This window comes from Lentinula edodes (assembly GCF_021015755.1).
Source record: "Lentinula edodes strain Le(Bin) 0899 ss11 chromosome Unknown C8R40scaffold_10, whole genome shotgun sequence".
NCBI lineage: Eukaryota > Fungi > Basidiomycota > Agaricomycetes > Agaricales > Omphalotaceae > Lentinula > Lentinula edodes.
The window spans coordinates 326,071-335,747 of NW_025764316.1; the positions used below are offsets into that span (position 1 = coordinate 326,071).

At 45.3% G+C, this 9,677-nt stretch overlaps 2 protein-coding genes across 2 annotated transcripts; both read right to left on the bottom strand.

Annotated features, from left to right (window-relative positions):
- Nucleotides 1–902: 902 nt before the first annotated feature.
- C8R40DRAFT_1159759 (inositol hexakisphosphate-domain-containing protein) lies at nt 903–6,486 on the bottom strand (the record flags this gene model as incomplete). Its single annotated transcript, XM_046229929.1, is given in 28 exon segments — nt 903–1,044; nt 1,104–1,181; nt 1,237–1,360; nt 1,421–1,730; nt 1,788–2,010; nt 2,064–2,134; nt 2,211–2,262; nt 2,316–2,336; nt 2,389–2,517; nt 2,565–2,766; nt 2,816–2,935; nt 2,993–3,157; nt 3,212–3,377; nt 3,437–3,710; nt 3,765–3,855; nt 3,906–4,203; nt 4,223–4,255; nt 4,308–4,491; nt 4,556–4,654; nt 4,706–4,829; nt 4,881–5,054; nt 5,106–5,199; nt 5,319–5,582; nt 5,633–5,751; nt 5,803–5,840; nt 5,896–6,031; nt 6,135–6,332; nt 6,387–6,486. 28 exon segments carry the CDS (start codon nt 6,484–6,486, stop codon nt 903–905), a joined length of 4,029 nt encoding a protein of 1,342 aa, XP_046088370.1.
- A 321-nt stretch (nt 6,487–6,807) lies between these two features.
- On the bottom strand, nt 6,808–9,198 carry C8R40DRAFT_1095603 (phosphatidylserine decarboxylase-domain-containing protein). The gene is made up of 6 exons (XM_046227707.1): nt 8,978–9,198; nt 8,621–8,860; nt 8,389–8,567; nt 8,103–8,333; nt 7,365–8,054; nt 6,808–7,314 (listed from the first exon to the last, which is right to left on the bottom strand). The coding sequence occupies exons 1-6, from the start codon at nt 9,006–9,008 to the stop codon at nt 7,063–7,065; spliced, it is 1,623 nt and encodes a 540-aa protein (XP_046088371.1). The 5' UTR covers nt 9,009–9,198; the 3' UTR covers nt 6,808–7,062.
- Between the last annotated feature and the right edge of the window lie 479 nt (nt 9,199–9,677).

A 9,677-nucleotide genomic window follows, 5' to 3' on the forward strand; every position in this document is an offset into this window, starting at 1 on the left:
TACAACAGCAGATGCTTGGAGGATCATTATCAGACTGATAATCTTCAAGAGTATAGATCGGGTTGTCATGTTGGAAGCAAGCTGTTCAAAGCGCAAGAAACTGAACGCAAGGGATGCTCTAGTAACTGAGATAGGAAGAACCTGCTTCCAAGAGGAATTTCGAGGTAAAGTGACCTGCACTGAGGGAAGAACCAGACAACGGGAAGAATTCCTTACCCAGCAGCCGGATACTGGCTGTGTACAGTCGACTCCCTCTTAACCCATACCCCTATAAACCCATACTCCCTTATACTCCATACATTTTCTGGGTTACCGACCTCGTTTGCAGGGAAATGCCATACATAACCCATAACTCTCCCATACCCCATAATCCATACCTTTTTGGGGGTAATCTCCGCTATATTTTTACCCATAACCCATACTTTGATTGCTATCATTGCATTTGATACTCCCAAAATGGGATCAGTAAGTGGACAATTGGCACAAAATTAATACAAAACCAATAAAATGGTCGATTTACACTAATTTTGAGCTAACATAACCCGTGTATGGGGTGTTACAGCTCCCGATTAGGCAGATTGTCATGTATGTCACTTGGCGTGACCACCCCATAAACCCATACTCTCCCATAACCCATAGGTCTGGACCTCCACGGAGGGGTATGGGTTAAGAGGGAGTCGACTGTACATATGTACATTGTATACACTTCTCGGCATCAGCAGGATCACTGATGGTCTCGCGACAATGTCGAAGGCTCAAGGGACGGGATGGAAGGCTGTACTATTGATACTACTATACACGGCACATATACATGGATAAAAAGATATCACAACTTAACCAAGTAGTTGTTCTATGAAGACATACTATACGTCACTAATTCAAACACGTAGGCATCGTTAAGTTCAATCTAATGTACGTCTTTGGAGTATTTTTCGTATTTCTCGATGTTCTTCAAGCCAATTAGCAAACGTGATCTCCGGCCCTAATTTCTGTCGCATCTCGATGAGATAGTTTGCGAAGACGATCAAAGTACCATATCGATAGCTAGAGCAAGAAAAAGGTATCGGTCTGATGGAATCGACGCTGGAATATAATGTACTGACAGATAATTCACAGCAACATTGCGGAGATGCTTCTCTTTTTTCATTCCTGGTTCATGTGCTTCAGCCATGACTTTAAAGCTTGAAAGAACTCGTTAGCTGAAGCAAGCAGTCAGAAGGAAAGAAAGAAACCAACTCATAGACAGCTTTTCGGAGGTTTTGTACGTCTTGCATCAAATCGATAGCATGGTCCGTCAAGCGTTTTGCAACCTTTCCATTTGAAAGCACTCCTACAAGTTGGAGAATGGTCTTGTACTCTCCTTATAAGACGATGTCAACACAATGAAACAGTCAAACAGAATATCGGCATGAATATTGACCTTGTCGATAAGCTTCCTCCTCTGACGGACCATCCATTGAATCAAAGAAATCTTCCTGGCTTTCTTCAAATTCGTCTTGGCCCAGCGTCATCAAGTCATTCTCGTGACTTCTTTCTGGATCCCATTCAAGCGTCGTTGAAACGAGGCAAGCACTGACCATGCCGGTAGTGGTTCGCCCACGACCCATTTGACAATTGAAGATGAAGTCTCCAGCCTCTGACATGTTGGTGCGAATACGATCCAGTAATTGTGTGAGGGCGCCTGGTAATGGTGCTTGCTCATCTGTGATGGCTACACGGTCATAGTCAATCTAAACATAAGTATTCCTATTTTAAATAAGGTCGACATCAATTAACAGACTACACACCTTGAAACCTTCCTTGACAATCGAATCAAACACATCTCTTGGGGTCAAAATATCAGCTTCTTCAACTGTCTCCCAGATTGGAATGATTGAGAACACCCCCGGCCGCTCCTCAACCTCATCATGCAAGAGTATTCTGCCCTTTCCAGACCGCAATTCACGGATTACGTCTTTCTTGAAATTACGCTCCATGACCTCGACAACAGCGGTGGCCACACCGGTTGCCCTAAAATCAATGCGTGAACAAAAACAGTTTACTCCAAGATGAAATCAACATACTCGACGTTCTGCAATGGTCTGTCTACCAACCTCAGGACATGTGGTCGACCAGCGACATATATCACAGGCTCCTGGAAATATTGTCAGATTTGTTCGATTGCATTTTTGCAGAAGGATACGAGCCTCCCTGAGTGATGTCCAGAAAACTTTGTTGCTTCCATCGGGACCAGCATCTACCCGGATCAGGGCTCGTTTCAGACTGGACATCAGGTGATAAGTATAAAAGCTGTACAAGATAGTGAACATAATCACCCATCCACAGTAGGCATGCCGCTGTCGACAAACAATAAGCAACAGGCCTTTTGACTTTGAATATACTACTCGCCTACCGCAAACCATTTTACCCTCAAGTACTGGTTCAATCCTTGACTCCATTGGTGAAAATGGTGAAGATGCAGGTTTCACTCGTAAAGTCAGCGGGACACGGCGAAAATTGGGTGCGCCTTCGATTCGCCTGTAGATACGTCGCATTATGAGGGAATCAGACATCTAAACACTCACTCTGGTAGTGTCATCTTCTGAAGATTCGAAAAGAAGTCGCTCTTGAGTATGGTTGAGGCCGAGAGGATGTCTCCGGATCGATTCATTACAACTTGTTTGACTTCATCTGGATGAGCCATTCCTTCAACCAGATCTGCTCGTCGAAGGGGCTTCAAGGTGTTCATCCCATCCGTCATGAGCTCTCGTTCGAAGGTTTTTATGACTGAAACAACGGTAGTATCATCGCACGATACCATGATGACAAGACCCACCTGGTCGACTCTTCACGAAAGTTTCGATGCTTTCAAAATCTTGCATTGTATTTGGCGGAGTGGATTGGAGATAAGCCTGGAACACAAGCAGTTCGAAGTATCGTCTCAAGTTTTGCAAAGCTGGTTTGGAAAATATAAACGTCTTTACGTATACGGTCAAAGCTATTTATATCGTACCTTTTTGGGCATGAGCACGTTTTTGCTTGTCATCAACTGCTTGTTCAGCTTGCACTCGAGACTCTTCAATTGAATCTCGAAGGTTATACACGACCGCACATTGGTCAACTGCATTGTCGACTGTCTCCTTAATGGTGATACCTCCTCGGAAAACTCTAAGCAAATCTAGCGGAACCACATCAATCAAGGTCAACGAAGGGATAGAACACAGCGACGAACTATTGATGATCTGGTAGGAGTTTCGGGTTTTTGATGATTGCTTCTCAGCAGCTGGGGTAGCAACAGTTGAGGACATGGAAAGAGTAAAGGTGGCATTGATTCGGGGGGTTGATGGCGTCTTAGGTCGATTGGAATCGAGCCATTGTCGGATCAAGGTGAGTATGATCTGAAGGATGTTGTGATTCAGAAATCAGCGAGTGAATCAATTAGAAATGACGGACGTACTGATGCAAGTGTACTTCGACCCCTTCCGAGCTGGCAGTTCACAACGATGGGAGTGTCGTTAGAACAGCGTAGCACGACGTCGATCAGCTCGTTAAGGTCAGAAAAGTCTGGTGGGCGTTCGGCAGTAATTGGGATACGATCGTACACGAGTTCTACGCCGAACATGTCCCGTCTACTTTCCATAATATCTCGCAGCACAACGACGTTAGTAGGGTTCACATCCTCCCAAACGGGTACCACTGTTCCATCTTGCGTTTCAGAGTGGAGAAGTAGCCTGTTCGCAGAGTTCATGAGCGAAGTTCGGGGTCAGGAAGAATTAGCAACATACTTCCCACCAAAAGTGTTCAACTCTGAAACGACATCGTCTCTGAGCCGCTCCTCTAAAATTTCTAAGCGAGATGCCGAGATACCACCATAGTCTGCAGGGGTCCGTTTCAGTTGCTAAATAGTGATAAGACGAAAGAAGTACCTTTCATGTTTCTCAAGGAGAATCCTTCTCTCCTCAAACAATACGGGGCCCCGTTGACATACACGATAGGTTCCTCGCGTAAAGTGATCCAGACGATTCGTTGAGCAGATGGATTATCCAGTTTGACCCGACGTACGACTTCATCAATCGCTTCCGTGGTGGGTTGACCAAGAGCATAAATGTTGGTGCAAGGGATTCGACGGAAATTTATAGCACCCCGGATGTCGTGTTCAATGGGATAGGATTCACGAATCCATAGATCGGATTTGAGAAGTGTGCTGTAAGAAGTCAGATGAATCTCACCATGGAAAAGGAACAAACCTCTCTCGTAGGATGATACCGCTCCGATTCTATATTTTGCAGTTGGAGCAAGCAATTTCGATGTAGTGTTGATGAACACACCTTAATGACGTGTGTAGAATATTCATCGCCTAAAATTTGACCACCCGAAATAGCAGCGTCGTTCCTTTTACCAGCGATTACAACTCGTCCATCCAGGCCACTTCTGGATAACGCGGAGAGGTCGCTAACGGGAGCAAACACATTTAAGACCGACCCTGTCGACTTTCGAAGAAACTTGACCTGGCTGTAGGCAATGCCGAGAAGCTGAGGTGAGTTTTCTTCCCTGCAACCTATTGTGAAACACACACTTCCAAATCTCCGTTCTGACCATCAACCATTCAGAGAAGCTCTGGCTGAAGTCACTAGAGCTGCTTTCGACGAAGCTTGCGAACGCGATGATGAAAAAGCTAGGAATCTTCAGGATGAGGGTATGTCTGATTACAGGACGCATCACATACTATTTCTCAATCGCCTTTCCAGCTCTCTTGATTATTGCTTCTCCTTTTTCAGTCTCCATAGTAGTTAAAGCGTATTTGATCCGGTGCATCAGAATGTCCTCTCGCAACTGCGACACATGATCGTCTGCAGAAATTAGCAGGAGAATAAATAGGATTAATGGTCCGATACGCTTACTAGCATCTATGACTCGATCCACAAGCCTTTTGGCTTGAAGACCGTCATCCAAACAGCCAAGAAGACTGAGTATGATCCCGTAGTTGCCCATATGAGCCTTTCGCAGGTTTTCAAGCAACGTTGGTTCAGAAATGAGCAATTCTATAGCAGATTGAGAAGTTGGATCCTGCAAACCTGCGTTCTAACGTGAGTGTATATCTGGAAAAGCATGTCCTGTGTACTGACTCTGTTGCAATAAATATGTCAGCTTCAGTAGAGAGCGACTAAGATCTTGCTGAGCGTTCGCTTGTTCTAACACCATTGCGATACGATTTGATTGCTGCGCAGGAAGATGTTTATAATCGTAGTATGGGTCAAATTGTACCTCTAACTTACTGGTTGGGGCTAGACAAAAGAGGATTTCAGAAGGCTAATTAAAGACAATCACCTACGACTCACTGTTGATAACCCAGATCTAGAAGGAGACGAGATATGTGAACTAGATGGTTTCAATCCATAAGGATCTGGCAAGCCTCTTAGGATCAGTTGCCTCCGCCTCACTATACAAGCAGCAACCATTGCAAAAGTCGTACGGACAGCACCCATGCCGCATGAAAAGACCAGCGCGGTTTTGAGTGGGTCTGTTGTTTTTATAACATGCAGATACGCATCGAGGTAGTTGTCTTCTATGGGCCTATCCGGAGAAATAGGTATACGATGATACTATCATCGCAAAGTCAGGATGGAGCACTGGAAGAAGATGTAAAGCTTACGTCGACATTCCAGCCATTGTTCTTCATAGATGTCCACAATTCTCTTGATGTCTTCACATTGTTGGCGTCCACAGCAGTCCAAGTGGGTAAGATAGCTCCCTCACCGGTGACATCCGCAACTTCATTGACTTGAGAGGAGTGTTTTCCAAATATTGAAAGAATTAGCTTACCAGCAACTTCATTATGAGTTAAGACAAGTCCTCCAAATCTGATTTGGCATCGTCCTTGATTATATGATGCAATGTATGTAATCTGAAATTTACCTTGCACCCTCCTGCAAAATATCGTTCTTCAGACGAAGTTCTATTGCTTCGAGATTCTCTGCACGGTCTGACATTGGTAATGTTCGTCGGGGTTGCGAAGAGTCCCGTAAGACAAATGGACGTCCGGAGATGTATACTGTAAAGCTGAAGATGAGCGACACACAATTAACAAGTTTATGAAATATCGTTGAAGCATTCTGATGGTATTGGTTTCCGTCGATGCAGGTAATCCAACGTACCTATAGGTTCTTCGCGAGTCGAGAACCAGACCACATGTGATGGATCAGGTATATTGGGTCTACAGCGTAGGACGGACAATATGGCGCGTAAACCCTGCGTACGAGGCTGGGCTACGCCAAATACATTGAGATCACCTTGTCTTGGAGCTCGGAAGTTTGGTGCGCCATGAAGGTTCATCTCGAGTTCCAGAGCACGACCTGGAAAACAAGAAAATTAAATCATCGCCATCGAAATACAGGCAAATCACGTACCAGAAGGATAGAAATCAGTCTTCAATATGAATCCCCTGGATAAAACACTTCCTGTCCTCGTTTTCACTATTGAGGGTCCTGAACGCTGTAGAGAGCTCATGAGGTCTAACGAATTTCCCGGGGTAGACGACCTCGAGATGGAAGCTAAAGGAGCGGCATTGAAGTTACGACGATGATTCTGGGGTGCACCCGAACTAGGTCGGGGTATATCTTGTTCTGGATTGATCATGGGTGCAGGTAATGGAGGAACTGAGTGTGATCGGCCATGATCACCTAATGCAGAAGTAAGATGTCCTTTGAGAGGTAACGGTTGGTTCGCCATCGTGGTGGTAGGGAACAACCTTTGTTCCGACCCAGTTTATCCGAAACACGCGCTTTCACATCCACATGTCAAGTGGACTTCACTTTCTTCAGACTTGAGTGAATGACTGTAGATATATACATGAAGCCAGATGAAAGATCCGAAATTGAAGAGAATCGTATTTACACTACACCACACGCGCCATACTTCGAAGTCAGGCCAGTCCGGAAAATCGAGTAAGCTTCCGTTGAGCAAGCAGTAGGGTATCAAATTATCCTAACTCTTAGCAGTGAGTATGATATATGAGATCTTCTCAATCATCCAGATTCATCTCCTCTGCCTATATATATACTTAGAGACTGAGAGTCGCTCTAATCACTCTGTCTTTTCCTTCTCGACATCCCCTAATTTTTGACCAACCTTGACCTTCTGATTTGCCTTTATAGCAAATTGGAACTCGCGAGGTGCCTCAAAAACCAGAACGATCGTACTTCCGAGACAGAAGCCACCCATTTCCTGTGCAGGCAGTAGTGGCTGGCCATTGAGAATCGGCGATGCTTCAGAGTAGACTGCTTCAGTATAGGTACCTGGGGGCGGTGGACGACCACGTTCGTTCGTCCGTAATGCCTGTAAACAGATGAAGATTTAACTTGAGGAGTATCGCAGAAGATAATTACCTGGTCAAAATTTATTTTAATGCTTCCCACATTGATAGCACCAACTGGCACCATGCCGAAAAATCCGTATCTCCACTTGCCAAGTAAAGCTACACGCTCGTTGAGGACGAACAGATTCTCCAACCTCTTCGCAATATACGGCGAGACAGAGAACAACTCCCCGACGAAATGTCGCCTCTTCTCAACAACCCAAGCGGTGGGACTATGAAATCGATGATAGTCCCCAGGGGCAAGATATATAACGGTGAAGAATAGTGCGTTTCCTGGTTTTACGGAAGTACGACTCTTGGAGCGCTCCAATGTGGGTTTGACGCCCATCTCGAACGCGACAGAGGTATCGTGTGCCAAAGTTTCTTGGAAATCGCGTGAGGACTCGACTACGGATGCGTCCACTTGGGAACCAAATTTATGAGGGAGATTCGGCGATGAGTCTGTAGGAGTTGAAGGAGTGGAGGTTCCACTCCCGAGCAGTTGATCAAGAGAGTATTCTATACCATTGACATTGGCAAATTCTTGATCGTCGACTACGGGCATTGAGTCGCGATGGGATGGAGCAATGGATGCGGGGGGTGTGCCGGGACGCTCGACGCCGAGAAGTGCATCCAGGGAGTAACTTATCCCTTTGACTTGTTCAACGCGCGAACCTTGTACGATTCCGAAGTGTAATATTCGGCCGTCAGCAGGGCTAACCTAGAGGGAAAGTAAGATGATGGTGCTGAACAGACCTTAACAACGTACCAATACAGCATTATCCACTGGTCTTACACCATCTTTGAGTTTTCGGTAGAAAAACTCGCCGAGACTGCGGTACGTTTTCAGGTCTTCATCTATTTCTTCCAAGTTGCAGCCAAAAGCGAAAGCATAAATTCGAAAGCCATAAGGTCTGAACCAAGGTGGAAGCTCTAGCGAATTGAGGTATCCCCACAGCCGTGACATATTACGAAGAGGTAATGCGCCGAGGACATGTACCTGTTTGAAGTTACTATCAGTTCACGGAAGCGAGGCAGAAGTTATACCCATATACCTGCCATGGACCCTTTAGCTTGATTACTTCCACACCGTCCTGGTCTACGTCGACATGGGGGAAAGAGGAGGCTCTCCGCTTCCTGCGGTACTGTATAACAACCAGTAATATCGCGCCAACAGCAATCGGAATTGGATACCATTTCGTCGGAGTCTGTGTCCAGGCATTGATTACTCTGCCTAAATTACGGTATGAATATGCAAAAAAGAAACAAACTGGTACCAGCACGTACGATGAAACGGAAGTCCTTTCCCAAACGAATTAGAATCAAACCCACTGCTGTTTCCATCCCCGGTACTCTTTGTAGAGTAAGCTCGTCTGAGACCCTCATTTTTCACGGTCCTCAAAATGGATGAAGTCTTGTTGATGCCTCGAACCCATCCCTTATGGAACGCTGACGAAGCCGTAGCGGACGACATATTGAAGACCCGGGAAGCAACATTCAATGGCTTTTTGCTTTTTACAAGAATATCTTTCCTTGAGAATAGCATCGTGAATATCGTGAATCACTGGAGACTAATGGGACATGAAAGGGGCGAAAAAGATGCTACGTACGATTTCGTGATATGCGTGAGACGAATCGGCTCACCTACGCGTACCCTAACAGCGGCCCTCAGCATTTTTCTAGCAATGAAGTGACCCAAAGTCCATCAAGTAATGATATTAGAGGTCGCGAATGTTACAACGAGACCCTAGTGCTTGTGGTCAGAAGAAAGAGTGTGGAGCCGGAATCATGAATGATCTGAAGTGAATGTAACTCAATCCGTAATGATTTACAACAAACAGATAGTACAAAGATTCAGAGCAACACTGTCAGGAAAATTTCTCGTCAATGTGCTGTGGTTCCTCAAAGCGGAATGAATATGGTCTGAAACAGCAGCACCTGCAACAACGTACAATTTTCATGTGAATTCAGAGAGAGAACATGGTGAGCGCCCTGAAGCGCCTAGGTTGCTGTATCGTGATCTCGCATCTATTAGTTGGCCCCTTGGCAATGGGAACGACTTATCTAGCGGACTCAAACTTTTGTATACGCAAGGCTCTTCAACAACTTTAATATGAATGGTCAAGTAACGTCTACTGAGCGCCTAAAACTGTAACGCCTTTAGTGGGTGTGGGCAATACTCTGTCAGATCTCTGGTTCCCACGTTATACCTGCTTTGACCAGTACAGCCACCTTTCCACCAAAAAGCAATAACCGATTTCTCCTAAACTGAACCGTTGACCTAATGTCATTCTTTATAGAGGAAAAATGCTCAGAGTGGCTATACAAGGACCATTGATGATTG